Below are 21,267 nucleotides of genomic sequence, written 5' to 3' on the forward strand. Positions count from 1 at the left end.
CACTTAACTTGGTGATTCTTAAAGCATTATAATTGTCAATAACAGATCAACAGACACTTTTTTTTCTTCTAACATTGATTTATAACCGTCCACTTGATTGACATGGTGTAGATTACGTTGAGTCCCATTGAAGTCGCCATCGAGGATATGGAATTAAGGACAAAAGAGCTTCTGAACGCAATCAACCAAGAACCACCAAACCCTAAGATGTTGCAGATGGTGCTACAAGGTTCCATTGGCACTACTGTTAATCAGGTCAAATGTTTACCTCTCTTTTTATTGCCACTTTATTTTAATCTTGTCATGGTCCTCAGTTAATCTACTGATCGTAATTTGGTTTTATCAACTGAGTTGATAATGTAAATTGCCACCGTAAAGAATGTCCAAGCTGACGTTTCGAGCACTAGACCTTCGTCAGAGTGGAACGTCAGCTTTGAAACTCTTTACGGTGGCCAGTTACGTTATCAATTTAGTTCATAAAACCAAAATTACCTTGTTAATCCCACTGACTCAGAACCACAGTTTCTTTAGAAACTTACCCCATTGATTCATGGATCTACTGATCGGTCGATCAGTCATCCATTTTGTCTGTCCGTTCGTGCATACCGTAAACTGTCGTCTATAAGCTCCATCACTTATATCCCGGTTATAGGCTCACCTACTTCCAAAGAAAAAAAACAATAATCCGATAATACCCACACACACACACACGCACGCACGCACGCACGCACGCGCACGCACGCACGCACACACACACACACACCCCTGATGTAAGCCCCCTTCTAGCTTGATAGGAACTTTATTTATTATGACTTTTTTAAGCTTAATTAAGGACCAGTAAATGCAAATTTGTGTTTTCATCAACACTGCCATAGCCCGTTGTGAAGCACTATTTCTACTTCGCCTATGAGGCACCTCGGATATCAGCTCCCTAGGATATAAGCCCCCTCGGATTTAAGCTCCCCTGTTAATAATCTCTCTTAAAACCCTTTACGAAGTCGTAAAACGCCAGGGCTTGGCAGCAGTTTCCGTTGTGTCCACAAGTTGCTATTCGAGCTGTTAGACGATGGGATAAACAATAAACAACTGACTGTAACATCCTAACGTTGGTTTTGTGGCACGGAGAATTTTTCGTTGATACTAGCCTAGTAGACGTTTCAATGTAGTTCTATCCAGCCCAACTGCGATTGGTTGTTCGTTTTACGAGTAGTGCTTAGTTCTGATTTAACCATGATTGTCAGTGTTCATGTCAGGTCTAATAAACCTCCTGTTTACAATCACCATTCTCAATAAAGTGATAAACTATTGTTTTGCTGGATAGCAATATAGTTCCTTTGAAAATTAAGGTTGACTTGTCTAACTGTCGCTTGGGTGATGTGCTGTATTTACAGGGTCCTCTAGAGATTGCTTTGGTGTTCTTGTGTCACGATAAGGACTCTGAAGATGGCGCAGAAACGCCAATGACCACGAGACACCATCACAGACTAAGACTCTGTTTCAAAGAGTTTATCAAGAGGTAATGCTAGTGTGTATAGCCAGGCAAACAACAAACCGAGACATATAAATCATTCAAGAAGCACTTTTTGTGTATAATGCAAGACTCGAATGATTAAGCAACTCAACCGAAGTTACGTGCATTACAAGAGCTAAAGAGTGAGCAAGAATCTTCTTCGTGCAAAATAAAAAGTGAGGCTTTGGGTGGGCAATCGCCATATAGAAGTTTGAAATAATTATAAAGTTCCCTTGTCCCCATGTGTTTTTACTGCGTTTTCTAGTTTTTGGGTCACCAAAATTTCCATGCAAACCCTACAACAGCCTAATGTAACTAAATTCCTTGGGGTCTATATTGACGATCATCTCACCTGCAAACATCATATCAGCTATGTATGTAAACAAATCGCTAAATCCAGTCACTAGGTATTATATTTAGGTCTCGCTTTTCCCTATCTACAACCAAACTCACTTTGTACTACGTCTTATTTTATCCTTATATCGTCTATTGTAACTCCGTCTGGTCGTCCACATACGTATCTAACTTAAATAGAAGTTATTATTTGCAAAACTGAGCTGTGCGGGGCTATCACCAACTCAGACTATCGAGCCCATTCTGCTCCTTTATTCTCCAAGCTAGGAATTTTTAGATTTTTTCCAAGTCAATACGTTTGAACTCGCCAAATTTATGATTTATTTCAAAAATAACTTATTGCCCCATTGCTTTTCAATCTTTTTGTAAGGAATAGCTAAATTCACAGCTATGGTACGAGAACAGCCAGTAATTATCGTACGCATTTGTGCCGTACAAATCTCAAGCAATTTACGATTCTCAACCAAGGTCCTAAAATTATGAACTCTCTCCCTATTTCAGTCACTCGTTCGTCAAACTTTCTCAGCTTTAAGACGAAATTGCAAGAGTTTTTACTTAAATAATCACTGAATTGGCCAAGCCGCACTTTCTCAGCACTTTTTCTTTACTTGATTTATTATTGTAAGTGAGGTGGCTCTCCCATAAGTCCGGTGGCTTCTTGGGTCTCGTCGCCTTCTAACTGTTATCGCTGTAATTAAATATTTTTATTGTTAAAATAAGGCAAATAAGAGATAATGATGATGAATATTTTATGCTATCCAACTGGCAGCATTCTTGATCTTGGGCTAACTTTGCTACATTCGGGTATTTGTGCGGTGCATTAAAGTTCATGTAAGACACCAAATATCACGTCAGATACCGTCACTGAGTGCACTTCCTCCGACCATACCGCAACCGTCTGACTTTATCACTCCTTGGAGTTATCAATACCTCAATCCTTGTAGTGCCTTAAAACATGTTATTGCTATGTATTAGGTGTGGAGATGCTCTGCATAGGAACAAGCAGCTTATCGCATCTGACCAACGTGCCTATCAGAAAGAACTGGAAAGGAATTATACACAGCTTACCGAACAACTTGAACCTCTCTTGAGGAACAAATATGGCACCTTACGTGGATCCACCAGGCAAAAGTAAGTTTATTTTCCACGCTGGTGATACACGATGGTTATTTTGGGTGGTGCTAGTGTTGCTGCTACGAGTCTAAGATGAATTTAACTTTATTAAAGGAGGCTTATGTTGAAAATTATCGAATTCCTCTGCCTTTAATAAGCTTCCTACCTATTACTTTTTAAATAAATCTGATAGCGTTCTATCACAGATGCTGCAATCTGATTGGCTAGATACTCGAAGTAAATTCCGCCATAGACGTGAGTAGCCCAACGGTGCGCGGTTGTAAACAAAACGAAATAAAAGCATGAGGTTGTCTTGATGTTATAAACTGAATCAATAAGATTTTCTGCTTTCGATTTCTGCGCGAAGCCCACAACAGGTAACACGCATACAAATCTCAGTCGAGCGAATAATCTCATTGCTAATTGCTATAACATGTTTTTATATGCAACTGGTAAATAACTGCGCACTTTGTTATCGTTTTGCAGGGAAGGATCTGCCCTACTGAGGAAAGTCTCTAAGAGTTTTAATACAGGACACAGTATAGCTTAACTTAAAATTCCACTTAGAGCCTTACCTTTACCAAGTCAATTTTGTATGTTTTAATAATTGGAATTGATTGATTGAGTGATGGAATGATTGATGGATTTCATTCTCTGCAGTCTGCGAACCTCGTGTTTGAGAAATTCTTTCGAAGTTGGTTGTACGAACAGTTCACACAAAAAAATGAGAAACTTTTCTTTTTTTGATGGGGGTCTAAAAGAGCCCCTTCATATTCAAAGATTCCTGTAAATTTAGGGCATTAGCGAACAAATATTTTCCCAACCGCAAGATGTGTTTTGTACTTAGTGTGGTCATCAAAGAAAGGTAAAAAAGACAGTTTTTAGCTTAATGTGCCAACAATCCTGGCCAAAACGTTTGGAGAAACACACATCCCTTTTTATGAGTCCGTCCCGTGTTTCATGAGCAACTTGCGTTCGTATTCCATCCACGAAAACATTATACCCTCCCTCTTTCCCTTCCCCAACTCACACCATCTGTGTTCAACATTGTCCAGGGCGGGAGGGGTAAGTACATGTTTTGCCATTTACAAGGTGAAGCTATAGTGCCTCAGACGTTTTTACCAAGATTGTAGATTTTAGAGGTAAACACTCTATTGTGAATATTGTACAGGTACATGAAAGTAAACAAATTTTTTGGTCAAAAAGAAAATTCTTTAATTTCGTCTGTATTTGCAGAGTAACAAAGCTATAAAATTCCCGCTCCACACAGACATAATGCAATGTTTCCAATGTTGGAACGGATTTGTAATGTGTGGCTTTTGTTTTTTTGAAAGTTTTGGACAGAGAAATTAAAAGTCCTCTGGTTGATCAACTTTAGAGAACAGTTTCTTAAATAAACTGAACTCAGAAATGAGTGCGAAATGTTTTGGCTTAACTATTGTTATTGTAATTTTTTGTTACTTCAACGCCACAGACGCGACATAACATATCTAAGGACACTGGGACGGGCATTGAGAATTGCGCACAACTACATGCCCATAGGCTTGTGAGAAATTATGTTATTTTTTATCTAGGAACAATTTCTATCTAGCGAAAGGAATATCTGAACTGCAAACAGCAACGGTGACAAGTTGGTGACTTCACTCGACTGGGGATGCGTCCGAGACAATAGACATATTTAGCACCGCGTTTACGTAAAACGTGAGCGGCAAAAGTGACCTATGTCACCTTTTTTTCCCGCCATTTTTCACGTTTGCTGGTTGCGGTTTCACTGTTTCTATGTGGAAGTACCTGTTATAAGCGTTTGCCGTGCACGTAAGATTTTCTTCACTTTTCCTCTGACAGAGTAGAAGTTAATTGCCGGAAAAACGGCACTAAAACTCTTCTTTGTAAATCGTTCAAGGGTAAATTATTTCAAGTTGTAGTGATTTTCATTTATGATTATAAAATAATGGACAAAGTACTCGCGTTCTTATTAGAGGGGCCGTAAGGGGGGGTCGCGCGCACAGTTCACGGCAATTAAAAAACGCAAATCACGAAACACGATAATTAATTTTCGAGTTTCACGGTTCACTGAAAATAAACTTACACAAGAGAAAGACTTGTCGCCTGACCCTATATATATAATATTGTTGACAGTCGTTTTAATGTATTTCAGAAAGCGCTCAACTCGTGATTGTGTCGTGATTGGTAATGTCAGATTCGGTTTCACAGCTTTGCTCTGCAGCAGACAGGCAGTCGCTTAGGATTTCAGTCTCTCGTTGAATTCTTCAATCTCTCTGTCACTGTCACACTGTGCCACGTCTCCAAACTCGTTTGCAGACGCCGCTGCCTTAGGGCAATTGTCTTGAAATCTGTAATTGCAAGGTAGTATAAAAAATACACGATCCACTTGACTACTGAAGTCTTAAAAGTTCTAATAACTGATATTATCATTCAATCTTGAAAGTTAGCAATTAGAACTGATATTATAAATGTGGATTCATCTTGTCTTGTGACTATCGGTGTAACAACAACTAAATACGCCGTTTTGCAAAAGACCTTAAGATACTTCGAGAAGTAAATAGATCAGAGGATCTTTAACAAAAAAAAGTAAAAGAAATGTTTTACTTAGGCTGATGGTGACAGATTGGTTAGTATAATATCACGATCTTACAAATAATGTGAAAGACTCTTACATGTTGTCTAACTCTAAATCACGATCACTGTCATTTCCCGCTGATATTCCTTTAGGTGAACCAACGTTTCACATTACACTTCCATCCCTTTGCTTTCTTGATCTCCTCCGCGGCTTCCACTCTTCTTCAGGAAGGCTTCCATATTTCTTTTCATTCCAGCTATTGTTGCATTGTTTCTTGGCATTATCTTCCTCGTTTCGACGGTTTTGACAAGCTGTATTAAAGTGTTCTGTAAGGCAGCAACAAAAATATGACCTCCAGTAATCTTTACTTTTTTAAGAAAACAATGAATTTTAAACACCTGCTTTATTCTTTGACAATACAGAAGTTCTCTGGATGGTCTTCTCCAGTGGTTTTCTTTTAAAGTAAATTGATGGTGATACTTCAAAGTAAAACTTCCGAAGCTTTTAATAGAAATGTTTCTGCAGACAAGCTTGAAGGATAATGCTCAACATTTTACGTACCTTTTTTAAAGTATCGAGCTTTAGTCTACGGAGTCCTGTCCGTTGGTACAATCTTTAACTTCTGGCAACGACCACACCCGTTATAGTAAATTCATTGACCGCTGTGCTATTGAACATACTTGCCAGAGCTACAAACACATTGAAAGGCTAATTCACTAAATACATTAAAGACGATTTAAATGATCATCGTTATCATCATCGTCTCCATTATAGTAATAAAATGATAAAATTTTAGGAAAAATCATGGCTGTTAATAATAATAAAAATTCTTAACGATTTCTTTTAGTCGTACATAGCCAAATTTAGATCATCCAACATCTTGGTCTGTCGTTCATTTCGCTCAACACTTTCGCCCTGTTTTAGGCGCTTTACAAGGTGGTCGTCCTCTACCTTTGAAGCTGACCTTTTCCTTCCACCTCTTGGCTTTCGTTTGCTGACTTTGCTCTTTTGCTGTTCTTCGCCACCAGCAACTGTGATATTTATCACCGGGGAATCTTTCGGAAAGACGATTTCCTTTTTAAGAACATTGACTGAAAGAAAATAATGACAATAAAATTAATTAATCAAATAATAATCTTTTGACTACGTCCTTTTTATCTTTTGTCTATCTACTTTGACATTTATATTGGTGTCATTTTTTCTTGGCAGTTTCAAACCCCACTCCAGTCTCTTTCGTAGTCCATAAAAATTAAATTTAAGTTGCGTTTAATCAAGAAAAAAACTCTGTCCGAATATTCTCTTCCTAGTCTTCCTAGGTTGTTCCTATTCTCAGGTCTTCTCATTATTGTCAACACGCCCTTTTTGCAAAGCGAGCGATCAAGGATCATCAAGAAATATGTCAGGAGGTGTGTTGAATATCGCTTCTAACGACCCCAACCGAAATCACGGCTCTCATCAATTACTCACTTCCTGTATAATTTCTGAGATAATTTTCGATTCTTAAGCAAACTTCAAATAAAATATGTAGGGGGGACTGAATAAAACTTTTCTAGACTTCTAGTATTGTAAGGGCCTGTTTACATGTAGATCGGGTGACCCTTCTAAAAGGGGCACCCTCTTAGAAGGGTAACCCTTGCCTATTGTATTTTCCGGCTTGGTTTACATGAGAGGTAGGGTCACCCTATCTGCTTGGTGGGGTAACCCTCCTGCAAGGGCCAACTTTTTGCCATGTAAACACTTGAGGTAGGGTCACCTTCCTAGAAGGGTCAACTTTTGTGGGTTCAGTTTACTGTCAGATTGCCGCGAAACTCTGTAATGGCTTCGCGCACGTATAATCCCGAGGAATATTTTCGCCGTTCTGTGGTGGCCAAATTGTTTGAACAGAGTTTGAAACAGTCGGAGGACAACAGTGTCGACATTTCGGAAAAAGACATAGATGATCATGAATTAGTGGTCGACGCATATCAAACTCAGTGTTAACAAAAGCTTCTATCAAGTTCCGGCGATCACGCCCCCACCAATGTCTGACTCAAGAACGCCTAAGATTTGAAACATTTTACAAGATTACTCAAAAACATTTTAACGGCGATCAGTTTTACCAACGAATTAAAAAAAATGAATATTAAAGCTATTGTATAAGACGTTTTAAAATACCAAAATCTTAAGATTTAATGGGTCAAAATCCAAGTTTTCAAATCAAGTTTGCGCAATATTTAAAGACGATCAAAGGTCATTTCACGCCAGTGTGAAAACAATGGGTCCGTACTCTTCTACGCATGCTCGGATCTCGATTTTACCGCCAAATTCGAATAGATCGAAACATTTCCTTTATTTTGGTATATAATTCGGCTTGCTTTCGAGTATTTTGGATGGGTCAAATCTCCGTTAAAGTTGGAGGACTTCTGGTGTTCCTATTATTCGCTTTCTGCGGATCCGTGAAGGCTGTGGCAGATGGATCGGAAGATCAAAATAATGGATTTGCGGGCCATCCGCCACCTTTCTTCGCATGCAGTATCAACAAGTAAGTTATTAATAAGAACTTAAAAATTAACTGTCTCCATTTTTTCCGGACACCAACTAATGAATTAAATTTTCATTGCTAATAGTCTCGCATATATGTTATCCCAGTCGTTTTATCCAACTTTTAGCTATTTCCTCTACACAATTGCCAAAGAGAATGAAGAGGGTAGTGGCGAGTCTGCCTTCGCTGCAATCGTGGAGAAGATCTTTCAAGAAACGGGCATTCGCGGTGTTGTTGTGAACAAGAGAATAATAAATGTCGTTCGGAAAAAGATTGGGTCGCTGTGTGCCGAACTCAAAAGAGTCAAGAAGAAAAGTGGAGGTTTCGGTGTCAAAAGAATCATAAACAAATGGCGTGACCAAAGTTATGAGGTGAAGATATTTTATCACGAACTTCACAAATACGTTATCGAAAAGGAGAATCAGGATTTACGAGGGAAGAAACGAACACTGGAAGAATCTTTAGCGAATGAAACAACTAAGCGACAGAAACTCGAGAAAAAACTCGGCGACACAGAGAGGAGCTGCAATTATCTGAAAAAAAGGTTTCAAAATCTTGTTAAAAAAGTTGAGAAGAAGAACAAGAAAGGAATTAGGGGCCCTGAAAAAAAGTCATTTGCTGAGTATTCAAAGCAGCACCAAAGCAGGATTAAAAATAAAATGAAAGAGGAATGTCAGGCCACTCTTACTTTCCTTGGATTGTACAATTTTATGGCCACCAAAGTTGAAGTGTTTAACACTGACACAGAACAGTATGACACTTTTAACTTAATTGATGAGGAACAAATGCAACAATCGGACACTGAGGGAAATGAAATAACTGACACCCAGGCTGATGACATCAACTACTGGATTTACATTAAGGACAAATTCAATATTTCCAATGATGCATGGCATGAAATGGCATTGAGATCTAAAACAATACCAAATACTTACAAGACAACTCGAAAGATAAATGAATTAAACCAGCAATGGAAAATAAGAGATACCCCTGGTCAAGCAGAAGGGGTGCAAATCAGCTTCAAAGAAAGCCTCAAGGAACAAATTGCCAACTTACAAAGGAAAGGAGATTTAGAAGGAGATACCATTGGGGTGAAGATAAGTGGAGATGGCACAAACATTGGAAAAAGACTTAAGCTAGTAAATGTAACATATACAATTTTAAATGAGAAAGAGGCTGCAATGAGTGAGAAGGGCAATTATGTTCTGGCTATACTCAAGACAAGTGAAAATTATGACAATCTGAAGGAAAGTCTCTCTGATTTAACACAAGAAATGTCGAAATTAAATAAGGTAACAGTTGAGGGTAAAACCTATAATGTTGAATACTTTCTCGGTGGGGATTGGAAGTTCCTGGCATGTGTCTGTGGGTTGGGGGCTGCTAACCAAGACTACGCCTGTATCTGGTGCAAATGCCCTCGCAACCAGAGACATGACATCCAAAGGGTATGGTCACTTTCTAACAGTGCTCAGGGTGCCAGATCACTGGAGGAAATTTCAAGCTTTGCCAAATCAAAAAAGTTTAATTGCAAAGCAACTCCATTATTTAATTTCATACCAATTGATCATGTCATTATTGATACCTTACATTTATTTCTCCGCATATCAGATAATTTAACAGAACTTTTAATCAGGGAATTAAGGAGAAAGGATGCTTGTGAGAAGATAACAACATTTCACAATGGTTTTTCTCGAGAGAAATTTAAACATATGGCAGCATATGAAACGTTTCTCAAAACCCTTGGCATTTCTTTTGAGTGGAGAATAAACAAAGACACAAAAAAACTGGACTATAGAGATCTCACGGGTCCTGAAAAACTAAAGGTCATGCAAAATATTCAGTTCTCTTCTCTTTTTCCTGGTTACAACAATTCAGAAAAGCTTCAGTTACTATGGGGTGGGTTCATGGACATCATTGGTGATTTAAAACTTGATTTTCCAACAGATCAGTCAATTGATCACCTTAAAGAAAAAATTGAGGGATGGTTTAAGATTTTCTTGTCTCTATACCAAGCCAAAGATATCACACCATATATGCATGCCCTATATTTTCATGTTCCTGAGTTTTTAAAGTTGTATAAAAACATTGCATATTTTAATCAGCAGGGTATGGAGAAATACAATGATGTAGCTTCTAAGAATTACTTTAGATCCTCTAACCACAGAGGAATTGCTGCTTTGCGACAGCTTCTCTTAAAGAAATACAGAATTCAATTTTTGGAAGCAGCAGGGTATGAGAGGGTGAAACAGAATTACAAATGCAGTAACTGTTCCAGTCCAGGTCACACAATCAAGACCTGCACCAAGCAATGTAAACATTGTGATCACCGTACCTGCTGTGCACACCTTGTTAAGTGTGAAGGTAAATGGGTCCCAAAATGTTGTTCTGGTGCTTCATAGAGATACATTTTAAATGGTAGAGAAAAATCGATTCTCTGGTTACCTAGACGTATCACAGTTTTAAGTTACAATTTGAGGCTGTTGTTTATTTATAGATTACAGAAAACAAAATCACAACCTCCATGATTCCACAAAAACAGCGTTTTAAAACAAGTTTCATGAGATATAAAATAATGGAAAAATAATTTCGTTGCAGTGAAGCAGAAGATGAAAACATTTTGGGACTATCCGGGGTCAGAATAAAAACTGAAGCCTGCTTTACACAGTTTGGTACTCATAACACTTTCCCTTAGTATAAATACAATTTATATTAATTAATTATGACATTGTTTGTATTGTTATCTGCAGAATGATTAAAAAAAATATATAAACTATAAAGTGAGATTATGGATAAAAACAAGTCAGTTCCTCGTAGCATAATTATGCCTGTTTCCATCTCCTCTAACAAATGTAAATGTTAAATAAAAGTTGTTCTCTATTTCAGATTTGATGTACTTTCCCCCTGTTACCTTGAATTCTTGAATGGGATTCCTTCTAGCCAACCAGAAACGCACAGTTCCTTCAATAACAAATGCAAAGTCACCATTTTCGTTAAAAATACGTTCATCCCATTTGACTCCAAGCAAATGGTTTAATGTCTGATTAGAATCAATACTGTACACGACCTTGCCACGCTCTGTCTTTGCTTTTCCCGCCAATGCCAGTCCTCCATTAAATACATCTTGATCAATTCGAACTTCAACACGAGTGGACGGATCATCCTTCCTGCCAGAATATAGCTTCCTTTTTATTTCACGATATAGCTCCCCGTGAATCAATTCCAGGCGATCGTCAAGCGAAGAAGACGACGGACTGGAAAGAAGTTCCATCCGCTGGAAAAGATTGTTGTCTTTAGATTCACATGCCCGCCACTCGTCGTAGCGTTCACTGTAGCCAACGTAATGGATCTTAACTCGCTTTCCGACCTTGTCCACGTCTGTTACAACCACAGGATATAGTTTACGGTCGGTTGTTTTTACTCTTGTCTTTTTTCGGCAAAGCTTCGATGAAAAGACTTCTTCCGCGTATCGTTCTGGTGCTATGATCTCCCTCTTAACTCTCACTGCCGCCATCGCCGCCATCTAACCTCTTGCGCTTGCGCAATACCGAAAAATTTTGGCCGCGCCAGACTGGACACAAATTTAAGCAAATGTTCACGTTCGTGGGAGATAAGTTTGATATGTACCATAGAAAGCCGCTCGACTCGGAAAGATATGGAAGAAGGCTTGCTACGTGAAAAATCAAAGAATTCACAGGGAAAACGAAAAGCGTCCTTCGCCACTGCTCTGTGCGACCATGATTCCGCCAAATTCTCCCTCGGCGATAAAATGGCTCTCCTTCGTACATGCCTCATTCATCGCATTGCATCATTGTACTGGGCGGCTACCTGTAGCGCCATTCGCTCTTGTCGGCGTTTTTCTATTAGGGGATACGACAGCAAGAACCCACAGCACTGAAAAACCGCAAGCGCAAGGGAAATTGAATTTACCGCCAAAATACTTCGTTGTCCGCCATTTTAGTTGCTTTGTACTTAGCGACCGCGCAGTTATCTCCCTCGGTGCCAAATTCAATAATCGCGATAGCCCTGGGGACAAGACTTTGCATGTAAACGGGGGCTATCTTTTGCCCCTTCTAGAAGGGTGACCCTCCTAAGGGGGTCACCCTATCACCATGTATATCTCCATGTAAACAGACCCTAAGAGATGTAAGAAATTAACGCGAATTAAAACAATTAACACGAAAGTATGGATATCAGATACCTTACACAAGTGACTTTCAAGTAACACGTGTCATAAATTATGATCTCTCATCAAATTTTCATAATGAAAACACTAACCATGTAAAACTGCAGACTCGACAAAAAGCGGCCTTTTTATGTTCCACTGCGCTTGTGTATTGATTGAGAAAGCTTTACTGCCTTCTGCGCCTTTGGCTAGTCTGCACAGCTTAAGATCAATAGATGACCCTATTCCCCGCTTCTCAGCTTCGGCCTTGAGGCCCGCGTGTTCAACCATCTGCCTTTTCAGGGCATCAAGGGAATTATGTTCTCTTTTCAGGGGAATTCTGATCCTTTCCTTTCCCCCAAGAAAACTGAAAGATCCAGGAGATTTGGGATCAACGAAGTAGACAACCCCTTCTAAAACACGAAACGGCTCTTCGCTGACTTCGCTCTTCGACATTGTGGGTCGTGAGAAATGAAGACAAGACGTCAGACAATGAATGATCTGAAGACCTGATCGTTGGTGTCAAAGGTCGCATCAGCTTTATTTTTGGATCAACGGGTCATGCGAAACCCTATTGTTTGGTCACGACGGCTGAATAAAACAGACACGGCGATCACCTGGAGAGTTCCTTTGTGGGGTCTTCGTAGCCGTTCACGGAAAAAGGTCGTTTTCGTGTTTGTTATCACGGGTATCGGAAAATTATTTCTCTGTTTCACGTATCACGACGATCATATCATTCACGGTTCACGAGTTTTAAAACTTTTAGATTACGGATCACAGAAAATAAATTAATCCGATCACGTTTCACGTGAAACCCCCTTACGGCCCCTCTTATTAGGTAACTGGTCTGTTTAGATAAAGTTGTGACGTCACCCTTTTTATGTTTGCCGGCACAATTTAAAAACATCTCATACTCAAAGCTTTTGAAGTATTTGCAAAGTACCTTCAAGTAAAAATAACAAAAATTAAAAACGGAGAAAGATTTGTCACATTTTGATTTGGGTTTAGCTTCCTCCCTGAGCCCAAAGACAAAAGAAAAAGGAAAAAAAGGAACTTCAGTGTTTCGCATGCGTTAATAATCGTGAGCTAGATGATCTTGTCGAAAAACCTTGAGCATTTTTAACATTTTCCAAGGAGATTTTCGCTTGTAAAGTTCTCGAATTCTTCCACCCCCCCCCCCCTTCCTGCGCCTTTAGATAACAGTATGTGAAGAGATTAGTAATAGTCAGCTGTGGTTATGAGCATTATCGAAATATAACAATAGGAAATCCACACTCATGAGATGGAAATGATCCCACATTATTGATTTCTTTATCAAAGGCTTTTTCATGACGGTCTAATGTTCTATCGAGACATAGTTCACCTGAACGTTATGCTAATTCTCAACACCTGTCTTTGAACCGGCTGTATTAAAAGTTTTAGGGAGAATTTATCAAATGATCACTCCTTTGAACGAGAAGCTTCACAAAGATGTCGCATACTCAAATTCTAAACTTCATACGGGAAATGTGTCTTTTAAAGCTTTCGTCAAATTTTTTTCGCAGATCAAACCTCAGAGAACTCGAAAAAAATGATGGAGATTCATGATCAAAGTGAAATTTGTACTGTAAAATAAAAACTGTCAGATTCATAATGGCTTAAAATTCATATAATACGCGTGATCAAGTGTTAAAAATATCGTTACACAACCGATCCAAATGAAGTAAGCAAACCGCTGTAAAATATCGTGCGAGAAATTGGTTCAATGAGTCATATGAGTAGGCCGGAAAGCGAAATGACTCTTTTTATATAAACAAAACCATCTCGACATAATTGTCCTATATCTTCAGAATCTGGTTGAATACTTTATAAAATTACACTGCAAATGATATAAAAGTACGCCTTAGCCCTTGTTTAATGAGTCATATGAGTAAGCTAGAAAGTGAAATAACTCGTTTTATTTATAAATAAAATCATCACGACATAATTGTCTAATCTTCAGAATCTGGTTGTCTGTTTTACGAAATTACATTGCAAATGATTTAAAATTACACCTCATCCCTTGGTATGAAATAAAAGTTTGCAGTAAATGATTTAATGCAATGACCTTAGTCTGAGATGACCGCTTTGTGTGTGTGTTTTTTTTTCTCCTGAGTAACTGATCTAGATCAAGTGAACTTTTCTCCATACTGTTGCTATTGGCACTGCTAGTGTTATACAGAAATAACATTTCAGTTCCAAGCTTGCAGTTTCATTAGTCATATCATAAAAGAATAAAAAACAAAATATTTTCATCTCCAAAATTATCAAGTATCCGTACCACATTGCTATTTTCAAGCTTGGTTTCATCTACTAACGGTTGTCGTTTGATTTCTTTAAAAAGAAAACAAGAAAAAGTTTCAAGGGATTTTAAGGGTAAGTACGATTTATGATTCATGATACAGTTCACATTCTGTTTAGTGCCATTCCAGCATTGCAATATATAATTTTGAACGCAATATATGCACAACTTACTGTAATTCCATTTCCTAAATTTCAAGTCAACGCCGAGGCGAATGTAGTTGCGGATGAAGAACAGATTAAATCTAAGAAGCTCAGCCGAGTAGAATTATTTCGATAAATCTCGTGCATGATTCTTGAAGGAATTTTGTTTTTTTCACTCTTTTGACTGCGAGATGTCAAAAAGCTGTAAAGTGTCACGCGACATTGCATCCAACACGAAATGTTCATTTTGATTTGTGTTTATCAGACATCCTTGAAAGTTGATCGATGGCTCTGCATAACTAAAGCTAGTTCGTTTCCATTTTCCAGAGGTTTTGATTTGATTTATTTCGCGGGAGAAAGTTTTTAGAGGAGTCTGAAGGCAGGAAGGTTTTTTTTTTTATAATGAGGTCTGGCATATTACGCTGTTGGTTATTCCAGCTGTATGATGTCAAGATAGGAATATATACAGTGTCATTCTCTTGAGCTGCCTATATAAAGGCCCTCGTCGATTTGTGCAAATATGGATTATTCTAGTCATGGACGATGTTATCAAAAGTATAACTATGTGAACATATACTAATGACATTTCGCAAGAATTGCAAAACATTCTTGATCAAATGCCACAAAGCATGACAGATGCGGCGATCCTTAAAGTCACTGATGTGTTTAACAATTACAATCTCTTTACGATTTCGGTACAATCTCCAGCAAACACTAATGAGAAAACCTTAACCTATCAGCTTTATGGTGTAACGATGAGATCACACCGAATTCTTCTGAATAGTTGACAAGGAATTTTAAAGCAGCTGGAAGTGAGAATTAAGCACTAGATCTTAGGAGCACTGCAGGCTTAAAACGACTACACTCTCAGATTCTGAATCTAACTCGAGCGATAAATTTTATAAAGTTTGAATCTGATTAATTGTCAAGTGACACTGGTCGAACTAAACTAAACATTTTTAAAACCCCTGTGATAATTTAATTTCAGTATAGTATTGCTCACTATTAACATCATACTGGCCAAAACAGCGTACGGCGCAAGAGAAAGAGAGAGTCGAAACGCAAGCACAACTTGAATCCAGAAATGATCAAAATATTCGTGGTTAGAAAAATATTTCCAAAGTTTAATATACCAAGCATAATGAGCATTTTACGAAATAAAGGAAAATCTAGCAAAACCAACACGTGCCAATGAAATCTTCAAAAATGAGAAAAAAAGGGGAAATAGGAGTTGGAGGGGTCTGACGAGGGTTTTATCATTCTATTCGCGCTCTTGAGAAACGAATGTTGGAATTAGATTTGACATCTTTTATAAGGTTTTGAAAGCTTCAAAAACTTTCAAAAAAAAATTTTGTACTACTGCGGAATAGTCAGTGAAAAATATTTCGCTTCCTTACGTGTTTTGTTTTTAGTCAGCGTAAAAATGGTACAGTGACATGGTTAATCTATTCAATGGGGTGCAAATCTGAAAGTAACGAACACAAAATTTGCGTCATGTGTCATACGGCGAAAGCGGAATTTTTTCCATTTTCTGCGCTAAAAAAATGATAAAAAATATAACATAAACCCCTTTATTTTACAATGAGAACCCTAATTCAGCCCCAAATTTTTTTTTTTACGTTTCTCTTCGTGTCTGCGTTATATTTTCTTTGTAGGGCAAGTATCGCGTCAATGATTTTCATTCGGTTTCATCATTCACAGCATCAAACCACTAAATGCGGCGCACACATTCCTTCGAATTTTGCGATTTTTGGATAAGTCAAGTTAGGAAAAAAAACAAATTTTGCAATCTCTTTTTTAAAACTGCTCACTTATAGGTTGGCGTAGTCTGATGCAAATATAGATAATTTCGTAATTGGAGGATAAACGTTGTGTGAGTATGTATCAATGGCAGTGCAAAGGAACTATGTCGACAATAAAATGCTTCAAAGAATCCAAAATAATTCTTCATTCCTCAAAGTGAGGAAAATTTATCTTATCTGTACAAAATTATCAGAAAAATTTGACGTTAAGGTTTTGTGAAAAGATCAACCTGTCTGCTTGATGGCGTCACTTTTTTTTCCCGCCTTTTTACATCCTCGTTAGCCGGTTGAAAACTCTAGCTTTTGAGAAATGGATTCCCAAAGTTGAATTGGAAATTTCTTAACGAGTCGTAATGGCTCTGCACTACAGACAGAACAACTCACAAGTTTCTCTTTTTCCCGATCTCTTGATGTTTATGATGTTCTTTTGAAGGTAAAATATTTAGCTTTTTCATTCGGTTTCATCGGTCGCAGTCTTCAAGAATAAAAAATAAAAAAAAGGGAAATACGAGTTGGAGGGGTATGGCGAGGGTTTTTATCATTTTATTCGCACCCTTGGCGAAAACGAATGTTGGAATTAGATTTGACATCTTTTATAACCAACAAAACGTTGTAAAAAACATTTCTGTGCTACTGCGGAAAAGCCAGTGATTAACTGTTTAGTTTTTTATTAAGCGTAAAAATGGGACGGTGACATGAGCTATCTATTTAATAAGGTGCAAATCTGAAGAGTAACGAACACTAAATTAGCCTCATGTGTCATTACGTGGAGAGCGAAATGTTCTCCTTTTCCGCCCCAAAAAATACTTTTGGAGGAGAAATATAACATGAACCCCTTTATTTTACCATGAGACCCGAATTCAGCCCTAAGTTTTTGACCGTTCTCTACTTGTCTGCATTATATTTTCTTTGAAGGGAAAGAATCGCTTTAATCTAATGATTTTCCTTCGGTTTTACCAGTCATAGCATCAAAACACTAAACGCAGTGCGGACGTCTCCAAAAATGTAACATTTTCTTTACTTCAAGTTGATTCTGCCCAATTAATACTAACTTTGTTTTCATTTACCGGTGGTGACGATTGGATTGGCTTGCGAGAAAAAATAGTTTTGGTGGTGAGAAAATCATCTACAGCAGTTTGAGGATGCGTAAGATTTCTCATTCAGATATCTGGCAAATATTTTGTTACCTAGAACCTTCTAACTGTGCGATTTCAAGATAAATCAAGATGAGAGAAAACGAAATTTTGCAATATCTTTTTTTAAACTGCTCATTTATGGGTGCACGTAGCCTGATGCAAATATAGATTATTCGTAATTGTATAGGATAAACTTTCTGTGATCACGTAGTAATGGCTCTGCGAAGGAATTGCGTCAACGATAAAATGCATTAAAGTATCAAAAATAACTGTTTAAAACCCAAAGTGTTAAAAATGTATATTGTTTGCACAAAATCGACAGAAAATCCAACGTAAGGGTTTTGAGAATAGATGAACCTGTCGGCTTGATGGCGTGACTTTTTTTCCGCCTTTTTACATCTTCGTTGGCCGGTTGAAAACTCTTTTGAGGAATGATAGCCGAAATTGAATTGGAAATTTCTTAACAGGTGGTAATAGCTCTGTGCTACAGCAAAAACAACATTAACTTGACAAATGAAGCAAGGATTTTATCAGCGATTGTAGAAACCTGAAAAATAAAAGATTTCTGAAACATGCAGAGTGATGAACACAAACTTAGCTGTATGTGTCATACTGGGAGCTGGAAAGCAAAATTTTTCCTTTTGCTTTAAAACTTTTAAATTGGAAATGACATAAAAAAAAAAAAAACTTTTCTAAACCTGCAATGAGTCTCCAAATTTTATGCGACTTTGTCATTTATTTGATCGGTCAAGCTTATTTTTTGTCCGTTCTTTAAATGCCTGTGAAGTTCTTTCGAAGGAAAAGATATCATTTCAGCTCTTTCATCGGTCGCAATCTTCAAGAATGAAAAAAAAAAAAAAGAAAAGAAGGGAAATACGATTTGAAGGGGTATCACGAGGGTTTTCTGTCACTGTATTCGCGCCCTTGAGAAACTAATGTTGGAATTAGATTTGACATCTTTCATAAACTTCAAAACTTTGTAAGAAAATGTCTGTGCTACTGCGGAACAGTCAGTGATTAATTGTTTAGTTTTTTATTCAGCGTAAAAATGGAACGGTTACATGAATTGTCAATTTGATAAGGACTGGTGCTAGTCTGAAGAGTAACGAACGCTAAATTAGCCTCATGTGTTATGCGTGGAAAGCAAAATTTTTTCCATTTTCCGCCCCACAACAGTACTTTTGGAAAAGAAATGTAACATACACCCCTTATTTTACAATGAGACCCGTATTCGGCTTTAATATTTTTTACCGTTCTCTACATGTCTGCATTAACCGCCTCCCGGTTAGCTCAAATGGATAGAGCGCTGGACTGTTGTGCGGGAGGTCGAGGGTTCGAGCCCCGGCCGGACCAACACTCAGGGTCTTAAAAATAATTGAGAAGAATTTGCTACCTTTCTATAACATCAAGAAATGGTTAGATATTCTAGTCTTCTCGGATAGGGACGAATAAATGGAGGTCCCGTCTCCTGCAGGGTTGGGGTAGGAGACGTTAATTTCCCACACACGAGATTACTGTGTGATGGATGTCCTCCCCTGGGGTGGGATGGGTGGGATATAGGGCGCACTTAATAAGGAGCCTCGCTCTGTTGTGCGACCCTCACCACACTCTGGTGAAAGTGAGTAAATCAAAATTATATTTTCTTTATAGGGAAACTAGCGCTTTAACTTTAATGATTCTCCTTCGGTTTCACCAGTCATAGCATCAAAATACTAAATGCGGCGCACACATGTCTCCAAAAATGTAACATGTACCTTACTGCAAGTTGGCTCTGCATAATTAATGCAAGCTTTGTTTTTATTTCCCAGTGGTAACGATTTGATTGGTTTGCGAGAAAAAAATAGTTTTGGTGGCGAGAAGAGACATCTACAGGAGTTTGAGGGTACGTACGATTTCTCAAACATAAATCATGCAAATATTTTGTCCAATAAAACCTTCCAGCTTTGCGATTTCAAGAAAAGTAAAGATAAAAGAAAACCAAAATTTGGCAATCTCTCTTTTAAAACTGCTCATTTATAGCTGCATGTAGCCTGATCCCAATAGAGATAATTACGTAATTCAGTGTAGGATAAGCATTATGTGACCATGTACTAATGGTACTACGAAGGAATTGCGTCGGCGATAAAATGCTTCAAAGTATTAAAAATAACTGTTTAAAACCCAAAGAGATAAAAATGTATACTCTCTGCAAAAAATCAACAAAAATCCGGCACATACGTTTTGAGAATAGATCAACCTATCAGATTGATTGCGTGACTTTTTTCCTACATTTCACCATTGGCCGGGCGGTAATAGTTCTGCGCTACGGATAAAACAACTTCAACTTGACAAATAAAGCAGGGATTTTATAAACGATTGTAGAAACCGAAAAAAGTCAAAGATTGCTAAGACGCGAGAATGATGAACACAAACCTAGCCGTGTGTGTCATACCGGAAGGAGGGAAGAAAAACTTCCTCTTTTGCATAAATTTTAGATTTGGAAATGATATGAGGAAAAAATTATTTAAAACCTGCTACGAGTCTCCGAATTTCATCCAACTTAACTTTGTCATTCATTGGATCGGTTAAGCCTATTTTTTCCGATCTCTAAATGTTCGTGATGTTCTTTTCAAAGAGAAGTTATAATTTCAGTTTTTTCATGCAGTTTCGTCGGTCGCTAAGAACGGCATGTTTATCTCTCCAAAGATATGAAGTACTCTGTACCTGATGTTCTTGTGTAGCTATTGGTCATCTGTTGTCATTTTCCAGTGGTGTATTTTGCTAAATTCTAGTTTGAGGGGTTTTGGAGGAGTCTTAGAATACATCCGATTTCCGATTTATGCTTTCTTGTATTTTCATTCCGCATTCCGTTAAGTTTTTAGGGATCTTTGTAGACTTCTGTAAGGACTTAGAGTTATTATGATACTTCCACGAAATGTAATGATTGCGAATTAAATTTAAAACTGATAATCGTGACTGACAATTACTTTTTCTTTAGCATATTAAACATTATTCGGTCAAGAGGCGAGGAGAGTAGAGCGCAGAGATTGTTACCAAATTCTCATTACTACTTTACTTGGATATATATAGCAGCTGAAAAGGAGAATTAGGACTTGAAAGTTAAGGATGAACAAATATACTCGGCATCAACCCGGATACTGACAACTTAGGTCAAGTTCTCCGTCAGGAACTGTGTTTGTCTAACGGAACCGGGCATCTATAAACAGACCATGTTATTATTTCTCCGAGCCAGCTTCATCGCGGCTGCATGTAGTAAAACAATGTTACAAATCAAATCTAGGAAGCTCGGTGAATTAAAACAGTTTGGTCCGATCTTACACAATATCATGAATAATTTCAAGATTTTCAAAATTCGTCAACAGCTTGTTACAGGCTAATGAGTGGCACGTGACATAAACACGAGATGTTTATTCCAATCCGCGTTTATCACGTGCTCGCAAAAACAAGTAATAAAGGAGGGGTTTGGCGAGGTTTTTTTATCATTCTATTTTCGCCCTTGAGAAACGAATGTTGGAATCTAAATCTAAATATCGTTCTGTCGGCAAAATCGTTTAGGACATCACGCCAACTCTATTAGATTTGACATCATGTATAAGCTTCAAACCTCTGAAAAAAATTTCTGTGC

The 21,267-nt window shown here is 37.9% G+C and overlaps 2 protein-coding genes across 4 annotated transcripts in view; one reads left to right on the forward strand and one right to left on the reverse strand.

Annotated features, from left to right (window-relative positions):
* Window positions 1-21,267, forward strand: part of LOC111347268 (uncharacterized) — a 111,013-nt gene that overhangs the window by 46,220 nt on the left and 43,526 nt on the right. The gene's annotated exons all lie outside the window — the stretch shown is intronic.
* Window positions 4,798-13,364, reverse strand: LOC148720646 (uncharacterized). Of its 3 annotated transcripts, XM_088738441.1 has the most exons (4): window positions 12,355-13,356; window positions 6,510-6,649; window positions 5,656-5,884; window positions 4,798-5,331 (listed from the first exon to the last, which is right to left on the reverse strand). In XM_088738441.1, exons 1-3 carry the CDS (start codon window positions 12,695-12,697, stop codon window positions 5,729-5,731), a joined length of 639 nt encoding a protein of 212 aa, XP_088594567.1. In that variant the 5' UTR covers window positions 12,698-13,356; the 3' UTR covers window positions 4,798-5,331; window positions 5,656-5,728. The 3 variants fall into 3 exon arrangements, with proteins under 3 accessions (XP_088594567.1, XP_088594568.1, XP_088594569.1); XM_088738442.1 differs by lacking the exon at window positions 4,798-5,331 and having other exon boundaries at window positions 5,748-5,884; window positions 6,120-6,649; window positions 12,355-13,362; XM_088738443.1 differs by lacking the exon at window positions 4,798-5,331 and having other exon boundaries at window positions 5,764-5,884; window positions 6,523-6,649; window positions 12,355-13,364.

The sequence above is a fragment of the Stylophora pistillata genome, chromosome 11 (genome assembly GCF_964205215.1).
Source record: "Stylophora pistillata chromosome 11, jaStyPist1.2, whole genome shotgun sequence".
Lineage (NCBI taxonomy): Eukaryota > Metazoa > Cnidaria > Anthozoa > Scleractinia > Pocilloporidae > Stylophora > Stylophora pistillata.